The sequence below is a fragment of the Cryptomeria japonica genome, chromosome 2 (genome assembly GCF_030272615.1).
Source record: "Cryptomeria japonica chromosome 2, Sugi_1.0, whole genome shotgun sequence".
Lineage (NCBI taxonomy): Eukaryota > Viridiplantae > Streptophyta > Pinopsida > Cupressales > Cupressaceae > Cryptomeria > Cryptomeria japonica.
The window spans coordinates 268,380,100-268,402,235 of NC_081406.1; the positions used below are offsets into that span (position 1 = coordinate 268,380,100).

At 39.2% G+C, this 22,136-nt stretch overlaps 2 protein-coding genes across 2 annotated transcripts; one reads left to right on the plus strand and one right to left on the minus strand.

Moving 5' to 3' along the window:
• Positions 1–2,436: 2,436 nt before the first annotated feature.
• LOC131056083 (putative multidrug resistance protein) lies at positions 2,437–5,961 on the minus strand. The gene is made up of 5 exons (XM_057990418.2): positions 5,949–5,961; positions 3,747–3,988; positions 3,441–3,508; positions 3,283–3,343; positions 2,437–3,114 (listed from the first exon to the last, which is right to left on the minus strand). Exons 1-5 carry the CDS (start codon positions 5,959–5,961, stop codon positions 2,437–2,439), a joined length of 1,062 nt encoding a protein of 353 aa, XP_057846401.2.
• Positions 5,962–8,796: 2,835 nt separating this feature from the next.
• LOC131056061 (uncharacterized) lies at positions 8,797–10,633 on the plus strand. The gene is made up of 3 exons (XM_059216576.1): positions 8,797–9,295; positions 9,404–9,778; positions 9,892–10,633. The coding sequence occupies exons 2-3, from the start codon at positions 9,706–9,708 to the stop codon at positions 10,491–10,493; spliced, it is 675 nt and encodes a 224-aa protein (XP_059072559.1). The 5' UTR covers positions 8,797–9,295; positions 9,404–9,705; the 3' UTR covers positions 10,494–10,633.
• Positions 10,634–22,136: the final 11,503 nt, after the last annotated feature.

The window sequence follows — 22,136 nt, forward strand, 5'->3', positions numbered from 1 at the left end:
AAACCCTTACCTCTTTTTCTCATTGGGATGGTAGGGTAACTCGAGTTTGGAGAATGTTATCAGTCTTACCTTCGCATGGATCTATTTTAAATAAGACTAATGCTATAAGTAAGAGAAATTTTGCTTGCTGGAAACCTCCTCTGCAAGGGCACTTTAAATTGAATTTTGATGGTGCTTCTCATGGGAACCCTGGCCTGGCAGGGGCAGGTATGGTAATTTATGATCATAAGGTAAGATTTATTCAGGCTTGTTGTCATGCGATTGGTTTCAAGTCTAACAATTGTGCAAAATTATTTGCTTTGTCCTTTGGTTTGGATATGGCTATATCTTTGGGAATTAAGGACTTGATAATTGAGGGTGATTCTATGGTTATTATTCAAAGTTTCATGAAAAAGAAGTCGAATTGTTGGCAATTACAATAAATACTTGATCATATTTTGCAAAAATTAGATTTTTTTGATTCCTTCTTGATTTCCCACTGTTATAGGGAAGTGAATAAGATTGCAGATTTCTTGGCTAACTTAGCCATTGACAGTGATGCTAATATACGGGAGGTAAGTGTGGATGAGATCTCTTACTCGGTTTTGGAATATTTGAAGTAAAGAAGGGCATAGTTGTAGTCTTCATCAACCTCCTTATTTGGTGTGGCTTTTCTTTAGTGTGGGTTCTGCTATGCTTGATCACAATGTTTATTTTGATAGGGTCTCTGATTATGGTTTCATTTCTGCTATGTGGTATCATTCTAACTAGTGGTTTGGAGAATTGTGTTTCATAGACAGGGGTGGTTCAGACTGGTGTTTATTGGCAACAATGGATATGCATCCTTCGATGATCATACTTTAATCTTCCTTCTATATGCTTCTGTTGGCGGCTTCCTTTATATCTAATGTGGCTTATGTAATTGGGATGGGTTTTTTGATGTACTATGCCAATGGACATTTGGTATTGGGTAGAATAGGCTTGTGTTACTTAAGCAATACTAAAAGGTTTTCTTACTGGTTCTTTCCCTTCAGTGCTTTTTGCTTTTTGAACCAGACACTGTAAAAGACTTTTAAAATTTAATATAGAAATTAATTTCTTATAATTACTGGCTGTTATTATTATTGAATAATAAAGCTTATTAGCTCAACTGTATTTTTTCAGATTTAGATGTTGTATATCCCCTGATATTATATAATAAAAACAAACATAAAAGTCATGTGTCTTGCAACTGTTGCCCCTGGCGTATACAAGCTTAAGGGTTGAGCACATCTGCCCTCTTCCCAGCAATATTGTAGGATTGGGCAAGTAATTTTTCTTTTGAAAATCTTTATAAGTTAGTCCTTACGAATTTTGGAAAAAACACCATCGCCAGAAAGCTTCTCTTTTTGTGGGTGGCTCTGAACATCACTACACAGTTATAGTAGATTCAGACAACCTATTTTTCTGCAAGCAACAAATACCAATTTCAAGACGATTTGGGATTAGTGTGCTCTTGGAGCTTGACAAATCTAAAGTACTCACTGTATTCACCTGTACTGATCAACACAGGATGACCGCCCTGCTCAACAATCTTTCCATCCTCAATAATTGCTATGGAGTTAGAGTTTTGAATTGTGCTCAATCTATGAGCTATAACTATTCTTGTTCTTCCCACCATAACTCGATCTCTGCTTTCTGAACCGTTTTATCTGATTGAAGATCCAATGGACTAGTTGCCTCGTCCAAAAGTAAGATACTTGGATTTTTTATTATTGCCTTGCTATGGCTATCTGTTGCTTCTGCCCACCAGACAACTGCAGTCCTCTATCACCTGTATTTGTATCATATCCTTTCTCCAAATGACTGAAACAATATTAATAACAACACATCTGTGCCAACAAAGAAAAATAATGTTTCAAGCTATGTTCCATCCAGGAGTTCCACCAAGTTTCCTGGATGGGGACGCTAGGGGATGGTGGAACAAGTTTCCCGTAGGGTACTTTTAGGCCGCAAGATAGAGAAATTTTTAAAAATATAGAGAAATTTCCAATACTCATATCAGACTATTTGTTAAAGCATTCATCATAGACATTTTAGAAGCTTAATATATACTATTGAATTTAAATTTGAGATTTCACATGAGCATTGACAAACAAATTAACAAAATTCAAATGCTTTCATTGCCAATGTGCATAAATATTTTACAAGAATTATAACAAAATGCCCCAAAAGACTCAAGTTTCAACTATAAAATGACAAAAACAAAAAAAATGTATGACTGTCCCTAATCAGCAGATGCAATCGATAGGTCTGTATCAAAATTGGAGCTCGAGTTTGAACCACTGCTAGTATAAGGGGTTGTCTTAGGCAATGGAACCCCAAGTCCCCGAAACATTATGGAGACGGGGACAAGAGCGCCAAGGCAGGGGGTGAGTCCCCATGGAGCACAGGTTTCAAGTTACAGTATTTCATTGATCATATAAATCCATGAGCATTAGCAGTCATCACGGCCTCAAGCATCTCTGCCTCAGTTGCATCTTCCTTACCATACCGAATGTTATCTCCAAAACTCCTTGCAGACAAAGTTGCTCTTGCACCCAGACCTATAAAGCATCTCAAGTACCTCAAATTGAATGCTTTAATGTCTTTATTGTCTATTAAAACTAGTCCTTTGATAGGATCATAGAATCTCTCCAAGAGTCCAATAATGCTGAACTTTCCACACACACTTTTGCCAACCAGAGCCATACTGCTTCCTGCTTTGATTTCAAGGCAGAAATTTTTCAATACAATGACATTGGGACAAGCAGGATAAGATAAATCTACATTTCTTAATTCAATAGTGCCATCAATTTTATCTGGTTTAATTCCTCCAATATCTTTTGGATTTATGGAACTATTTTTGTCCAAGATCACAAATACAGATTTCATAGCATCCACACTCTTGGCTATGCTGAATTCATGCTTCCAGCATCTGCTATAATATGCCCAATTCTTCTCATGATTGCCACGCAGGTTAAAGCCTTGCTGTCTAAGCTTCCCTGCATGCCAAAATCCTAAAGCCTCTTTGGATGTAAGGATAAATTGACATGTTCCAAGAACCAATCCTGCATACCATGATTGCATCTTGATCTCTTTGTGAGACTCTGTTTTCTGATTCAGTTTGAACAGGTATGGCAGTGAAACTTTGAGGTTGACAATGTATTTGAAACTGATTCTGATCTACTCGTCATAGCTTTTATATATCCTGCCTAAAATTACTGATTTAAAAAGAATTTTGCATTGTTCATTACAATCATGGCAAGAACCAATCCTGCATACCATGATTGCATCTTGATCTCTTTGTGAGACTCTGTTTTCTAATTCAGTTTGAACAGGTAAGCTATCCAGTATGGCAGTGAAACTTTGAGCTTGACAATGCATTTGAAACGGATTCTGATCTACTGGTCATAGCTGTTATATATCCTGCCTAAAATTACCAATTTAAAAAGAATTTTGCATTGTTCATTACAATCATGGCAAGAGGTCCTTTTAACAAAATGTCCATCTGGAAAGTTTTCAAATATGTAAATTATATACATATGTTAACAATGGCATTGGGAACTTTAGGTTCCATTGGAGGCGGATTATCTGTACCTGCCACATGGATCATATGGGGAAGATTATCCAATTATAGGATATGGTCCATCTGAGAAAATTGGTGACCTTATCACAAAAATTAACATGGTAAAATGTTTGGCAATATAGAATTTGATTGCTTTTACCCTTTAGCACTACTCAATAACACAACCATCTTGCACTACTGCAATTGTGTCTGCAGCTTTTGCTATGGAGAGATGACGTGCCACAAAAATAGTTGTGCATCCTGTAGAAGCTTTATTAATATAATCCTGGTCAATGTGCTCTGATTCTGCATCCAGAGCACTAGTGGCTTCATCCAACATCATGATTGGAGGGTTTTCCAGCATTGTCCGAGCAATGGCCATCCGCTGCTTTTGCCCTCCAGACATCTGGATGCCCCGTTCTCCTGCATGTAATATGAAGAATGTGAAACAAAACTATCAGCTGCATGAACTGATTTCATAAGAATAATGGAAGCTTAAAAAATATTTTTTATTTGAAAGGAGAAATATTACTAAAAAATGAATAAAACAAGTAAATCTTTTCTATTATGTAGTTCTTTCCAGGAGGTTCCTCCACATAATTTGCAAATTACTACCACTTATTGTATTATGATTTCCTATTCCTTTTTGCAGGTTTTCAACATTGTAGACAAAGCTACATACTTTCTCTAGCTGTTAATGTTGCACACACGAGGAAATTTATGCAACAATTATTACTTGTGTGAGTACGTACCTCCATTTTGTGTTCTAATGCGGATCAATTTTCTACTTACGAGTTTGTAAAACCAGCATCATAAAACATTAGACACCAAACACATCATCGGCTATTGTGATTACACAATACTTATTTTCAGACAAATGAAGCACTCGTGATCAAATTCCATTCAATTATAGAACTCCTTATGATTGCAAACAATATGCTTAAAAAGATAGGAATCCAAGGCCAGATTCAATCAACATAAATGCAACTTATAATTCTAGGCAATAAAGTGAACAGCCAGTACCAGAAATCTCTGAAACAAATATACCAGAAACTGCTTATCTCTTAAAAAATCTGGCACCTTTATCATGCCCCTTATCAGTTAATTGTTCATTAGTTTGGATAAGAACTGACCTGTGGAAGATTAATTCTATGGTTTTCATATCAGGAGGTAGATTGGATAGTTCGCAATGACTACTATGTATATGTCTAAAACCCTGGTTTGCAAAAGTGATTTTGTTATCCTTATCTTTACAAGGGCCTCTTGTACAGGCATTTTACCAATCCTTGTTGAGATGATATATCCAGCTACGTCTGACCGATACCATTTGAAATCCTGACTGAAAGCAGTGTAAAAAATTGTGGATCAAGAAATTTTACTAACAGGGTATGACATGCATGGTGTGGCGCTGTGCCATGACCCCGATCTGACACTAGAACCCGTAACATGAAACTGTCTTACAAATGTAATACTTCACAATTTCAGTAATCGCATATCTTGTTACAGTCGCCCATCTTCAGCAAGTTGGGGATATCGTGGGCTGATTAGGGGAGACGTTTCAAGAATGATCCTCAACATTAAGTCTCACTTCACAATCAATAGATTAAGAGAGGAAATTGGGTCATTAGTATAAAGAAAAGAACATCAATCTTTGAATATTATACAGCGGCTCATTATTATATTAATCGCCTATGTTAGGGATTGAATTACCAGTAAAGAAATAAGGTGGGCAGTTGGGACTTGGGAGTTTATTTAAGAGGCAGTGATTCTGATTCTGAAGAGATAGTAATACATTAATCCAACAGTAACCCATGGCAGCGATTAGGAATGAGAAGGCATCATCCACGTTTGAAGAAGCATGACTGATTCTCAAGGAGCAGCAACCTTCCAAAGGTCGTCACCCTTCAGAAAAACATTAAGTTATAAAAGGAGGAAGGCCACGATGAGGAAGGGGCAGATCGGCATAAAGCAAAAAAGGGAAGATTGATCAGCCACTACAATACCATATATGAATTCAATATATACATAGACAGTAATCAGCAATATATACATATATATAAGTCTGATAATTTTAGTATGAAGAATCCAGTCCAGTGCATAATAGACTGATTAATCTGTTAAATATCTTCATTTGATAAGTGTAGATATTCCATTGCCTACGATGCATGTATAATCAGTAATATAGTAGACATGTGCAATAATGATAACGTTCATCTAAGAACAATCACCATCGAAGAACAAGATATTTTCAGAGTACTGAGCATCGATCAGAAAGGGACGCGTCTATTGTGGCTCCAAAACAACAGTACGGATTGACTAACATGCGTGTTAGTCGCGCGTTTTACACCGCCGATTTTGCAATAAAAGGCTGCGATTGACTAACCTGTCGCTAGCATGCTGTACGAAATGTCCGTTTTGGAACCAGAATAGATGCAGCCATCAGAAAGAGATTGGAAAGTACTTAATACTCGAGCAGATTAAGACTGCCATTTCAGACTGCAACATACTAAGTCAGCAACCCACGTGAAGGGTATGACGTGTGTGTATATGTATATGGCCTAATAATTATGCCTTATTAAATGTTAGATATAATCTTCTTGCTGATTGTATGTAGATATTAATATCTTGGCCATATCTCTGCCTGTATATATGCAATACATATCACAATTCCCTTAAGGAATTCTTAAATGTTAGATATAATCTTCTTGCTGATTGTATGTAGATATTAATATCTTGGCCATATCTCTGCCTGTATATATGCAATACATATCACAATTCCCTTAAGGAATTCCTATCTATTGGGCTATCTCATTTTGGAGGGAAGATATGGTACATACGAAGGATTGCAAGCAGCTAGGAAGCCACACTGGTAGAGACACCCCCAGTGAGACTGGAAGGCGAGAATGAAGGTTGTCATTCAGTGCTCCTGGGCTGGATGGAACAGCTCAAGGCGCTTTGTATGGTCTCCCAATTGGTGCTCCCTAATGATGATGAGTTGGTTGGATAAAACTTCAAAGGGAATTCCATAGGTACATCTTAGATGTTACAATAGTGAACTAGAATTCTATTTGTATAATATTGGTTTATATGTTTATTTATCTTGTGGTACTAATCTGGTTGTAGGCCTTACATCAGGATACTGAGGTGACAATTTCCATTTCCAAGCATTATTCAAACCAGAGAAATGGGACTCACCCGGACTCGCCCAGACTCGGCGAGTCTGAGTCCGAGTCATGCTTGGCGAGTCCCAGGGGCTCGGACTTGGACTCGTTCGAGTCTGGCGAGTAAAATTGCCAGACTCGCCGAATTGGCAAGTTTGGCCCAAACTCGCCAAGCTCAGCGAGTCCTGAGCCTCGGACTCGGCCGGCGTCAAGCCAAAACAAAAACACAAAAAAAAAAAAATTTGCAATGTTTTTTTAAGTCCGTTTTTTTATGTTAATTGTCTTCTAGCTCTAAAAGTGACTTTCATTTTATTCACTTGCAAAACAAGGAAGAGTAAAGTGAATTGGGAAGAAAAACAAGGGTGCATAGAAGAAAAACCAGCAAGGAGGAAGCTCAAGTTTTCTTCAATTTGTCACATTGGAGCTGCATTGTGTTTCGATTTGGTGCATCAAGAGTTGGATAGGAAGACTTTGCAGCTTGTTTCAAGCTTGTTGTAAGAGGTACGGTTGTTTTTTTGAAGATTAGTTTGTTTCTTGTATGCAAAAATTCAATTTTGTATCCATTTATTTTGAAAGTTTTACATCTTCTTTCAAAATCTTTTGTATGTGTGTATGTAACATGTAATATGTAGTTGTAGTGTTGTACTATGTAGGCTTTGTAAATTTCTTTTTTTTAAAAGTAGGGTTTGACAAACCCTACTTTATTTTTTTTGAATGTATGTAATATGTATTAATTTTATTTTGTATTTGTAATATTTTATTGCAGCAAACTTCACTTTATTATTTCAATTTGCCTCAACTTCAAGTTTCACAAAACTATCCTAAAATGTCTACTTCAGCTTCTAGACCCCCCATTAGAAAGGACCCTGCTTGGAAATATCATGAGGATTTTCCAGGGCAAGGGAAGGGGCAAACAAAATGTATGTTTTGCAAAACAATATTCCATGGAGGTATATATAGGCTGAAATACCATATTGCTGGTGTGCGTGGACATGATGCCGAACCATGCCTAAAAGCAGTCCCTGAGGCCGTACGTAATTGTTATGTAATGGTTGAGGAGATTGAAAGAAAAAAGAAACAAAAGGAGGATCGAGCGACCATTGGGAGAGAGACAGTTTTAGGAAGAGGGACATAGTTAGGTTGTGTTGGAGGCCCTTCTTCCTTACCTCCATATCGTCCCACTCAGTTTGCTACTGCTGGTGCTTCCATTTCTGCTTCTGCTTCTATAAATGGCAGTGCCACCGCCACTTCTCATGCTCCTACCACTAGTAGTTGTAGTGGGAATGTTACCATTGGACCTAGGATTCGTAAATCTAGGTTGGATTCCTTCTTTGTGCCTCGCACTACTCCTGGGTCCCAACCGTCGCTTGAGGGCATGGGTTGGAACAAGGAGGTCCATGATGCTGCTAAAATGGCAGTTGGCAGGTTTTGGAGCTACAGCTGTATTCCATTCTTTGTAGCCAGGTGAATGTTTTACTAACTTTTATGTTTGATAACTTTGATTGTTTTAATTTTTATACTTAACTTATCTCATTGAATTTTTATACTTAACTTATCTCATTGAGTTTCTTTGCGACAGGTCTCCTTATTGGCAACAAATGGTTGATGCCACTACCATATGCGGGGCGGGGTTCAAAGCCCCTAGTGAGAGTGATTTGAGGGGACCCATTTTGTCTCAAATGGTGGATGATGTGAAAAAAGGATTTAGATGAACAACGCCACATATGGAGCACTAAAGGTTGCACCATCATGACTGATGGTTGGACGGATACGAGAAATAGAACTCTCCTTAATTTTCTTGTTTCTTCTGCAGGTGATTGATTAATTTTAGTTTCATAGTCTTTAATTTTTTATTTTTTATCTAATGGTTTATTGAATGATCATTGACCTAGCTTTATTTTTTTATTTCAAGGGGCACTGTTTTCATCAAGTCCATTGATGCCTCCGCCCATTGCAAGAATGCCACCTACCTATGTGAGCAGATAGAGGAGGTGATTGAAGATGTGGGTGAGGAGAATGTGGTACAGGTGGTGACCGACAATGCAGCAAATTATGTTGCTGCGGGTAAACTTTTGATTACAAACTAATTTTGTTTGCAAATTAATTACTATCTTGTAGTTTGTACCTCCATTAATTACAATTTACAATGCAACAAATTATGTTGCTGCAGGTAGACTATTGATGGCGAGGCACCCATCTATAGTTTGGACTATGTGTTGCTCATTGCATTGACCTCATGTTGGAGGATATTGGAAAAATCCCATTGGTCAAGAGATGTGTAGAAAGGGCAAGAAATGTCTACAAATTTGTATATAATCATTCATGGGTGTTGGCTCTTATGAGACAATACACAGAGCAGAAGGAGTTAGCTCGTCCAGGAATCACAAGATTTGCCACAAACTTCCTCACATTGCAGTCCATGCTTAGGTCTAAGTCTGCCTTGAGACGTATGATTGTTGGTGAGGAGCGGTCTTCCTCATCCTATGCTACCACCCCTGTAGGGATAGAGATGGCAGACTGCATTTTTGATGAGCAAGGCTTTTGGGTCCCTTGTGATGAGATAGTGAAGGTGATTTTTTAATAAATTTTACAATTTAACTTCATGTTTTATAACTTATTATATGTATTCTCTTATTTGCTCATTTTTCTAAATTACACAATATTTTCAATTTTGCAGTTTGTTAAGCCCTTGGTGGTTTTGTTGCGAGTTGCAGATGGAGATAAGCCCGTAATGGGCTATATATATGAGGGCATGGATAGGGCGAAGGAGGCCATCAGATTTGTCTATGGAGCAGATGAGAGCAAGTATGGTCCCATTTGGGAGATCATTGATAGGAGATGACATCATCAGCTTCATAGGCTCATCCATGCGGCAGCCTATTATCTGAATTCGGCATTCTGTTTTATCCCTTCTTTCAAGGCTGATGTGGAGGTCCTTAATGGGCTACTTCTCAGATAGACCTTTTTCGAGAGCTACAGATGTTCTCAGATGCACAAGGGGAGACCTTCTCTCGTCCTGTCGCCAAAGACGGTAGGACAACTATGATGCCAGGTAAAAATAAATTGTTAGGCTTAATTTTAGTTTTATTTAATACTATATTGTAACTTGTTAAATAAGTTCATGAGTGAGATTGATTTTATTTATTTTTCTCATTTCAAACTCAGATCATTGGTGGAACTTTTTTGGCCCAGAGACACCAAATATTCAGAAGTTGGCCATTCGCATCTTGAGCCAACCATGCAGCGCATCAGGTTGTGAGCGCAATTGGTGTATGTTTGAGCACATACACTCCAAGAGGCGCAATAGATTATCTGTGGAGAAGATGAATGATCTCGTCTTTGTTCACTACAACGTCCGCCTGAGAATGAGAAAGAATGCAATAGTTGACATGTCTCCTATCATTCTAGATGAGGTTGATCTTGAAGCAGAGTGGGCCAATGAGAATCAGACAACTCCTGGGACTCCTACAACTGTATTTAGTGATGATGACATTGATTGGATTGACCAGATAGATATAGAGGCCGAGGCTGTAGCCATGGCAGAGGAGGAGCAGAGAGCACGAGTAGAGACAGGAAATACTGAGACTCAGAGTGACAAAATTGTTCCTGATGTTAGCGAGCATGACACAACTGTTCCTGATGTTGGTGAGCATGGCATGGTGTCACGGGGAGCGACTATGACTGCTGAATCATCCAGGACCTACTTTAAACGCCTTCGCAGGGGGCCAGGGCAAGAGGGTTCAGTTGCACGGCCCTCTGAGCCATAGGCTTGTACACTTGTAGTTGTATTTAGCATTTACTATTTACCTTTGGTATTTGTATGAAACATTTGATGATGATCATATGATGACATGGATTTTTTATTCCATGAGTTTTGTAATATTGTATACATTTGACAATATTTATATATCTATGCTTGTTATTTTCTTCAGCTACAATTTGCGTTTATGCTTATGTGATTGATGTATACTTGTGTATGTAATCAAATGAGCCGAGTTTGATGATGTTTTTGTGTCTTTAAGGTGTATTCAATAAAGGGTGTCTGAACAAGTTTTAAATCTTTAAAAATCTCTAAATTTCTTGAGTTTTTCACTTTCCCGAGTCCAGTCGAGTCTGACGCCGAGTCCCGAGTCCGAGTCCGAGTCGGCCTTGCCGAGTCCGAGCCGAGTCCGAGTCCCGTTTCTTTGATTCAAACCCTAATTGAGGAATTTTAGAATAGATTAGGTCAAACCCTAATTGAGGAATTTTAGAGCAGATTAGGTTAAGTCCCAGTAGGGGACATTATACGCTGGATGACTATTTATGGATCTGCTCTAACTGATTACTAGGACAAAATTTGGCTCTAAATATCTCTATTACATTTACTTACCAGGACACAATCCAGAAGTATATATGCAAAGAATACTTCCTAAAGCAGTATTGATATGCAAAATTTGAGAATGACTGCAATAGGCATGATGGTTATCAATGAAACAAACTTGTGAATTTTTGTCTGTCAATGGCCATCTTCTGAACACAGTATTTTGTGCAATGTAGCATCTGCTTGCAGACAACATTTATTCTTTCAATTTGATTGTCAGTTAACTAGTCAATAGTTTCCACTAATGCATCAATTTGGGACGCCAAAGTTTGTTGTCAGTTAACTTGTTAAGGTTTTCCAATAATGCATCGATTTGGAAAGCCAAGATAAAAGGACATTATGCAGCTACTGACCATGTTTCATGCTTCCATTGAGTGGACAGATATATGCAAAATTCAATAGGCTGAATGTATTTTTGTTCCTTTGTAGTCTAGGAGAACTCATTTAGCATACCCAACCAGCAAATTCAAACAAATGCTTTCCCATGATCTAGTAAACACTGGAATAAGTGTGTAGGGTCCTTCCTTTCTAACCTTAGATTTACTAGTGCAACATAACTTGCAATCTCTAATAAACCTTGCTAGCTCTACTTTCATTTTATATGAATACATATAGCTATGCAAATGAGCCAGTACTTTACCAACACCAAAATGGCCTGGACCTTTAGGGGTACGAGCTTCCCTCATGAGAAGCTTAGGTGCCTTTGGTACATAAAATTTGTTCATCTCTTGCCCTTGTAGTAGTCTAGAGTTCTACCCAAAAATATGAGTCTTGTTCATATTCTTCTCCATGGGACTCTTTAGAGAAAAGCCTATGTTAAGCCATCAAAACGAGAGCTGATATGGACTTAGAAATAGTTGGCCTAGAGAACATATCTTCCATGAGAAAAGCCTTGCTATGAATCATGCTGAATACTATGAAACCACCAAACACCAAAAGTGGAATTGGTATAACAAATTTGTCTTCTTGTTAAATTGGTCTAGACCTTATCGTTTGCTCTTTGCTTTATCGATTTCAGAGGTGTAAAATGCAGCAATGACTGCCTCTTAAAAGTACTTCAGATTCGGAAGTGTTGTTGCCAAGGCCTAGTAGACCAAATAACAATTTCAAAACAAGAACACAAAAAATTAAACACACAATGTTTTGGGAAAAAAAGGATACATACATTCCAGCATGATTTATAAACGGGCCAAAAGCCAGGATTCTTCTTGGTGACCAAGCCGCTCCCACGCCATACCATAAAAGCCTATTAAAAAAAAAATCCATCAAAAATATGTTGAAATAGGGTGCATCAGTATAATACAATTTATGTGAATAAACAAGAAATGCTTATACCATTTATGCTTGTGACTTCAAAACCTTCTCACTTAGGACGCCTTGGGTGAGAAGAGTATTCCCATGTTAATGGTTCATGTTTGAAAATTGGGCATCTTATCTCAACACAGCTTTTAAATATTTTCTTCTCTTGAAAGAGAGGTTACAAGTTCAAATCTCACAATGGAATAAGGTATGTACGCTTCGTTTGTAGTGCAGTTAGGTACCTCCTGCGAGGAATACGAGATAGTCCCATATTGCTTTAACCCATCTATAGACCCATATACAGATGATCGACGCTTCGTTTGTAGTGCAGTTAGGTACCTCTTGCGAGGAATACGAGATAGTCCCATATTGCTCTAACCCATCTATAGACCCATATACAGATGACTGACATCATGGATTATAAAAAACCTTTTCTTTCCTTTTTCTCAATGGAAACGCATGTCTTTCTCCACTCCCAGTCCAGAAGAAAGCCTTGAAAAGAAGCACAGCCAATGCTCTTAATTTCACTAAACAAAATTAAACATTTCAGTTCTATCAAAAAACATTAACTACTTCAATTCTATCAAATTAAAGACAGAAACAACACCTATGAATGCTACAACCCATACCGCAACAACCGCAAACTCAAAATACATAACTCCCTGCACCAACCACAGTGAAGATTATAATCTAGCTACTAATGCTAAAAAGGTCGAAGCAATCAAATTCTATTCTATGAAAAAAATTACCATGTTAATTTTGGCGATAAGATCACCATTTTATTGGATAATCTCCCATATGATCTATGTAGCAGGTACAATATTCCTTCTCTAATTGAACATAAAGTTCTCAACGCCATTGTAACATATCTATAAAATCTACATATTTGAAAACTTTCTGGGCATTTTTGTTAAAAGCATCTCTTCCATGATTGCAACATACAATGCTAGGAGGAAAATGGGGGCGCGCCATTAATGCAGGTATGGCGTCCAGTCTAGAAGCCCAAATTTGAAGTGGCCAATGCAGGTATGGCGTCTAGTCTAGAAGCCCAAATTTGAAGTGGCCGTTTATTCCCCTTGTTTTGCCAGGAAAAAACAAACAGAGCTCCTTATTCAAATCAACTATAAATGTTAAGGCGGGGTCTCACGGAGAGGGGCTTCCTAAAAAATAGAACTCCAGCTGCTGAGATTATTTAGAAATATTTTAAAGTTGGTTTTCTTATGAATTTTGTATTGCACTTCAGCTTAAAAATTTAAGCTCCAATTTTTAAGCTCCAAAATTTAAGGATGTTGGTAGTCTCATAAGTTTAAACTTTTAAATTTAAGCAAGTTGGTTGTAAATAAATTTAATTTTCACTTTAAAATTCAAATGATTCAAATGATTGACAAGTGGCATAAAATATTCCTAAGGTAGTGGGGCAATTTCTAGCCCCACTCTATTTTCACCAGCTTAAAATTACATGCCTAAAAAGTAGGGGCTTCTATTTTTTAGGAAAAGATTCCAAATATTTCTTTAGAAAAATAATTTAATTCATCTAACCATCTCTTCCTTAAAAATAGAGCTTAAGCCCTCTCCATGGGACCCTGCCTAATTGTCCTCAAAATGTTTTCTATGCCCTCAAACCTTCTAAACTATTTTTGGGTTTCAAAATCTATGTGTTCAGTTGAAAATAATCGCATGCAAATATGTCACACAAAGTTTGTGATTAAGCACCCCAAGTAGGAAATAAGTCTCTTTTTGGGTAAACTTTATGTGTTATATTTATTATTATAATTTTTAAATTTTGAGTTTTATAATGTTTAAAATAGAATTTGTATGTATTTGATTGATAGAATTAGCATAATTGTAAAATGTGTTTGAGGATGTATGAAACAATAATCTTAAGAGGAGGGTTGTATTGAATTCATTTTAAGGGCTTTGGGGACCACGAGATGCTCATATTTTTATTGTTAGAGTTAGGGTTGAGATTATGATCATATTTAGGATTGTAGATAGAACCATAACCTTAATTACATCCTAACTCTAATATAACATACATTAATTCTAAAAAGGTTAAAACAAAGGCTATGCAACTTCCCGCTCTGCAAGCTTTTGAATTTTGAATTTTTTTCGTTCATGGTGGTTGTTGAGGGTGGGAGCTAGGCTCCCCCCACGAGCTGATCCACCGCCAAACTCTGTTGTGTTGACAATGTCTGTCATTGATCCTCCTGCTCTTATGGATGAAAATATTCCTGTTGTGGTTAAGACGGTTCCCTTACTGTCGATGACCCACTTGTTACTCCATTAGTGGTGGAGGTGACTGCTAATGGTTCTGAAACCGTGTTATCTCCAGACAGGCCTAGGGATTCCATCCCTAACCCCAAGGCGTCTGTCACTCATGATGAGAAAAAGGATAAGGGGACCCCTGACGATGGCATGATTGTTAAAGGTTGGAAGAATGCACTTGTGCGAAATCCTCAAGGTGGGGTGGACCCTGACTTTGTCCCTGTTTGTGTACAAACTAAGGAAGGAACAACTTTTGAGCTCCTTGATACAGTTATGGACCACATTATGCTCTACAAGAGTAACACTTTGGTGGGGAAATTTTTCTCTCTTTGACCCACTATTGAGATGGTTCAGAAATGGGCCTTGGCCAAATGGAGGCTCAAGGGAAGTGTCACTGTTAGTGCTATGTCTAGTGCTATTTTTCTCTTTAAGTTCACAACTGAGGAGGATGTCGTTATGGTTATTTTTAGTTGTTGGACTTATGGCAAGAGTAACCTATCTCTCTGTAGGTGGAAGGTTGGTTTTGACCCGGTTGTTGATCTTCACAAGTCTGCTCTTGTTTGGGTTCACCTTCCAAGACTTCCTCTAGAATATTCTAAAGTGGATTGGGAATACTTTCGAGCACTTTGTGGCTCTAGACGGGATCACCATAACCAAATCCAGACTGGTGTATGCCCGCTTCTGTGTTCTGGCCACAGTTAGTAAGAATTTCCCTAACTTCATTACCCTCAAGTCTAAGTTGGGAAGCTAGACCCAAGCTTTGGTCTATGAAAACACCACTCTCTTCTATCAAAAATGTCACAAGGGGGGGCACATAATCTTTGATTGTAAAGCCCCAGACCCTAAGCCCCTCAAGCTTAAGGAACTTGTGGTTAATGAGGAATATGTTATTACGACGTGTCCTGAGATTGACTGTGAGGACTACCCCTTTAAGGAGAGTATCAATAGAATCATTTTCTCCCCTCTCAAGGTGGGTGACGATGCCCCCAACTCCTTGCCAGATTTGGGTGTTGGGATTCCTCTTTAGGAGAGTTATGGCCCAAGGGCTCTGCTCTCCAGAGAAGCTAACCTCCACTCCTTCGAAAGGAATGAATCCTTTGGAGGATGGGGAGATTGTTGTTGTGACTCTCCCCCACGACTTTGCTCTTGAAAATCCCTTCAAGTGAGACAAGTGTGCAGGACCCCCCTGCTTCTTGTAAGAGATTCTCCTCTCTTGGTGCGTCCTCCAGTGGCTGCCCCCTCCTTGGTGATGATGGATAGATCATGCAGAGGCACAAGACAAGAAATATGAAGATTGATGTTGGGACTGACCCAAAGATGGGTTGCCCATCATAAGGACTCTCTCGGCATAAGGAAGCAACAAGGGAAGTCGCCAATGGCAGACAAAGGACCTTGGAGACATCAATCAGAGGTAAGAAATGAAGGTTCTTTCATGGAATATGTGGGGCTGCAACAACCCCTAGAAGTAATACACCTCGGAGAATTGTATTTTAGAAAATAAGATTGAGGTCCTCCTTCTTCAAGAGGTCAAAATGACCGACACCTCCTTTGCTAACATTGCTGGTAAAATATGGTCGAGTTCTTAGTTTTTCATTAGCAATGCCACTGGGGCTTCTCGTAGTTTAGTCACTATGTGGGACCCCTTACGGTTTTCTGGAAGCCTAATTTCCTATTCTACCAACTTTCTTGCTTCTAAGCTTTCTTCTAGTAATGGCTCCTGGTTCCTCATTAATGTTTATGCCCCCAACATTAGAACGGGTCGGCTCGCTCTTTGGAAAGATATTTCTTGTCTTGTCCAAAATGACACTAATGCTCATTAGATGATCGTGAGGAACTTTAACTCTCCTCTTTTCCCTTCTAAAAAAACTTGGGGGACTTCAAGAGTACTCTAATGGTATGACGAACCTAATAGATTTCATTAACAAGAATGGATTACTTAATGTGGACTTAGTTGGTCAAAGATTCATCTGGTCTAATCTTAGGAAGGGGGAGAACCTTATACAAGTCAGATTGGATAGATTTCTTATCTCCGCCAATTGGGGTATTGGTTATAATGTTTACCATAACTATTTTTCACCACAATCACCTTCTTCTGGTGTGTCCTCCCCAACATGTTAGGTGCGGATACCCCTTTTGATATGAAATTATGTGGACTACTCATCCTGAGTTCAAGGATGGTATTAAAAATTGGTGGAACTCTCATGTCTCTAGCACACCCATGTTTCAAGTGGCTCAAAAAATGGACTTAATCAGAAGAAATGTGAGAGGATGGAACAAAATACCTTTGGGGATATTTTTGTTGAAAAAAAGGATTTAAATACCAAACTCTCAGCCATCTAGGAGCAAATTGACAAAGGGGACCTCCATGAAACCACACATCGTGAAGAAGAAATTCTAAGGAGGAAATGGAAGGAAAACTCAACTAAGGAGGAAGTATTTTAGAAATAGAAATCTAGGGTTCAATGGCTGAAGGAAGGTGACAAAAATATTGCTTTCTTTCATAGATCGACTAATATTCACAGGAGAAGAAACCACGTTTCCTTCCTTTGTAATGATCAAAATTAGGAAATTAAAGATGAAAATGGTCTAGGGGACCTGGCTTCTGACTACTTGTCTAACAATTTATGGAGGACAATAGGATTAGGGATCCATTTTTGGATGAGACCCTCCTTCAATGCCTACCCTCACCCATCACGAGGGAAGATAATGATCTCATAATGGCCTTGGTCATTGATGATGAGTTGAGGACTATTGTTTTCTCAACAGGGGCTTTCAAAGCACCTGGCCCAGATGGTTTCCCTTTGGCATTCTTCTAGGACTTTCGGGATGTGGTTGGCCCTAATGTGGTTCTTGCCACTAGGGATTTCTTTAGATTTGGCAAACTGTTCAATAAGTTAAACAACACTTTAATTGCTTTGATCTCGAAGACTTAGGAATCAACCCTTCTCAAGGATTTCAGACCCGTCAGCCTCTGCGACACTCTCTATAAGATCTTCTACAAAATTTTGGTTAACAAACTTAATCCTTTTTTGGATACTATATGATAAGTCCAAGTCAAAAGGATTTTTTCCCTAGTAAGCAAATCCTGGATGCAACCATCTCCACTCATGAAGTCACACACTCAATGGACAGAAGTTGTAAGCCTGACATGGTTTTGAAACTGAACATCTCCAATGCTTATGATAGAATGAATTGGAGCTTTTTATTTCAAGTCCTCCAAAATTTTGGTGTTGAGGTCAAGCTACTAAACCTCATCAGGATTCGATACTGTCAATTATTTCGTCCTAATCAATGGTATCCCCTCGAGACCCTTCAGGGCATCCCGAGGACTTCGTCAGGGTGACCCTCTCTCCCCCTACCTCTTTCTTATTCTAGTGGAGGTCTTGGCTAGGAATTTTAGCTCGCTCATCAATAAGGGAACTCTTATGGGTATCAAACCTGCTTCTATTGTTCCCCCCACTACCTTGCAACGGTTTGTTGATGACAACATACTTTTTGGGTCATCTTCGGTTGGTGAGGCCAAGGGATGGAAATCCTTGCTAAAACTTTATGCAGACACCTCAGGACAAGACATTAATTATGATAAAAGAAACATCTATTTCTTTCACACTTTTGACAAACTCCAAACTAAAATTAGGGGTATTATGTGCTTTTAGGTTGCCTCCCTTCCTAGCACCTACCTCAGGTTACCACTTACTATCAAGGAAGTCTCCAACTCCTTTCGGGTTTCCATTCTTGAGAGAATACATAAGAAGCTGGTAGGGTGGAAGGGAAGATTTCTCAGTAGTGTTGGGAAGCTCCAGCTTTTGACCTCCTCCCTACAAGGGATTCCGGTGTACTTCCTTTCCCTTTTCAAAATCTTTGCCTCCATGGCTAATAGGCTTGAAAAAATTCAAAGAACTTTCCTTTGGATAGGCATGGAAGAGAAAATAATATTTTCTCTTGTCAGTTGGGACAAAGTTTTCTATCCTAAAATCAATGGTGGATTTGGGATCCACAAATTTTCCCAATTTAATAAGGCTCTTATGACTAAAATGGCTTGGAAGTTAATCCGCCAAGATACTGACTGGGGCTGAATTATGCGGGCTAAATACCTCGGCCAAGGTAGTTTTCATTTGTTTCTAAGTGAGGAGGGACTCCCAAGGGGATCCAAAATATGGAATAACATTCTTAAATGCAAAGATTCTATTTCTCATGGCATGAAGTGGCTCATTGGCAATGGTAGAAACATTAGTTTCTGGAAAGATTATTGGTTGGGGGATAAACATTTGATTTCCTCCCCTTCTCTTAGAAGGATTTGTGGTATTTCCATATATTTCTTTGGTCACTAGGTCTGCAATTACTTCTCCAACAACACCTAGAAGTATAATTCTTCTTCCTGCCACAATCAATCCCATCCGTTGCCTATTGCCCGAGAGCTGCAAAACAAGCTTGGTATGACTAGAGTCCTCCATTCCTTATGGAGGAGAAATTTATTTGGAAATGGAATCCCACTGGGAAGTTCTCTGTTAAAACTGCCTACCATAATCTTCTTCGGGACCCCATCTCCCAGGAATGGTGGAAAAAGGTTTGGAACCCCCACCTTATCCCCAAGATTAATTTTTTTTCTAGCGGACTACTCTCCACAATAAAATCCTCACCAAGGATAACTTGGCCAAGCATGGGTTTCAATTCCCCAACAGATGTGATCTTTGCAAAAGGGATGAGGAAAATTCCCCCCATCTCTTCCTCCATTGTGCCTTTGCCAAAGCCCTTTGGGGTATGGTCTACCAAGAGTTTAACCTTTGCTAGACCATGAATGAAAACATGTTACATTTGCTGTAGGAGTGGGGGGAGCACTTCCAACCTGTTGGTTCAACAACTCTGGTTGCAGATTCCTCCACACCTTAGCTAGCGCATTTGGAAGGAAAGGAACAACGACATCTTCAGGGATAAGGAATCCTTTGTGGAAACTGTCTTTGCTTGTTTCCTCAAACTCATTCTGGAGAACATCTTTTTCACTAGGATTAAGAAGCCACCTAATCCTCCCTCCAATAGGGTCTGGGAGGTTGCTCTCTGCTGGAACCTCCCTCTCTCCTTTTCTCACATTGACACCTCCAAGCATCTCCTCAAACAGAATACCAAGTGGCCCCCTCGAACTCTAGTTGCTTGAAACTCAATTTTGACGGTGCTTCTAGACATGACCTAGTTGTGGGGGGAGGAATTATTAGAACTCACAGTGGAGCACTTGTTGTTTCCTATGCGGGCAATCTAAATGGTCACTCCAATAATCAAGCTAAAGCTATGGCCTTGACTTGGGGTGTCCGCATTGCCCTCTCCATTGGCATCAGGTCAATTATCATCGAGGGGGACTCTAAACCTATAATTGATGCTATCAAAAGGGTTGAATAGACTCAATTGGTCAATTGAAGGTATTATTAGAGATATTCTTAGGCTTATCTTTAGGTTTGAATCGTTCAACATCAATCATGTTTACAGAGAAGGCAATGAGGTTGTCGATGCTCTTGCAGCTCAAGGCTCTTGGATCAAGGTCTGAGATGTTGGAGGAATTCCAACTCCTTGCCTCTCAGTGTTACCTCCCTCCTGCATGGAGAGTGTTCTAAATGTATCCCTCATGGATAAGCCCTCTGCTTATTCTTCCCACCCTTCCCTCCCGGTCTGTAGGGGTCACTGGAGGAAAGACGTTTTAAATTTGAATAACTTTAACTTTTTTCTAATTGGCTTCAATGGTCAAATAAGGTGGATTGCCAATGCGGCTATGAAGTGTGATGTCTGCATCATCATCCTTTATTGACACAGTTTCCTATTGTATCTGCTTATTATGATGTTGGTGTATGCTTTCATGCATGTGAACTCAATTGGAGGGACTGCGCTCAATGGACAATTCAAGCAAGTTGCGCCACGTGGATCCCACATCAATGATCATTTCTCATGCTCCGTTTCTAAGATGGTTGTCTTCATGCCCAAGGTCATGTCAAAAGGTTTTATATATGTTTCACACATTTTTTCTCATCCAATGGATAATTATTGTAACTATTTTACAGCAGGGCTACATGATCGCTAAATCCCTATGAAAATATCTAACTTTTCCGATGAAAGTATTTCTATTTTTATTAACTATTGTATTGTGGATACGTTCTTTGCTTCTCTGCATATGTCTCGTGCTTGCAAAAAATCTCCCACTGTCAACAATTTTTGAGTTGACCATGGGAGGTGACATAGTCCGCTATGAACCTGATAAACTCAATGATTTTAAGCAAGATGTAGTGTTTAGGAATTATTGTGTGGAAGGCGGGGTGGCGGAATTTATGGAGAACCTTTGTGGCCATGATGAGAAGTTTTCTGCTCAATTTGCGACTTCTTGGAGCAACATAAGGGTCATTGTTGGAGGTATCTCCTTTGATGTCATAGAAGAAACCATTTCTTAGGTGATGGGCCTTTCTCTGGATGGTAGAAGGTGGAAAAGGACTAGCCATGTCACCAATAGCGAGGACCTGAACAAATTTTTTAGGGGAAAGGAAGAACCGGTTAGACTGCAAGGAGGGTTCGCTAAAGAGGATCTCAAAAACCCATGGGACTAGATTTGCCTTATGATCATGAAGTATTTCACTCTCGAGGGCCACTTCAAGGTATACTACTACTACTACTACCATTTTCCCTTGTTGAACCATTTTAGGAACAATGATTTACTTTGTTTGCCCTTTTATCTTCTGCATTCCTTGGAAAATTTTATCAAGGAAGCCCTCGATCCTAAAAATGTAGATAAGCCTCCCATCACCCTTCACCAGGGTCTCATTTACAGGCTTTATAGTTACCACTTGGCTCTTTACCCCCCCAAGAATTTCATGCTCATTCAAACCTCGTTGCCTATCTCTCATCCTCTTGCGGCCCTTGCTAGCAGCTTGGCCCCCTCTAGATTGTTTCAAATTTATAATGAAGCTTTTCCTTCCTCCCTGATCCCCTGGTCCTTTGTTTCTATTACTGAACTTGCCCATCACACCTTCCCCTCTATTGGGAAGAATAAGAAACTCATTTCAAACAAGGGAAAAGGAAAGTCCCCAAGGAAGCATAAGAAAATTGTCATTGATAATTCCTCCTCTTACGAGTTGGAAGAGGAAAACCCTGCTCCTAAATCTGAGGGTAGAAAGAGGTCTCACAAACTTGCTTCCAAGGGCTCCACTAAGAAGAAGGGTAAACCCCAAAATGCTACTCACTCTGAGGATGATCTCAACGAGGGCAAGGGTGGTGGTAATTTGAATGAGCTGGTAAATGAAGAGACTATAAAGGCCTCTATGGTTGCGGCAGATGTGGATACCTTTGGGCCCCCTTTGGGTACTAAGAACTTTATTTCTGACAACGAGGAACCGGTTGGTAAAATTGACCTTGTGGACCTAGACGAAATTATGGAAATGGTGGACCTTGTTGTTCATAGGGCTCTTGAGCTGGATATTGGAGCTTAGGCTAATGTGAGGGTTCTTGGAGATGA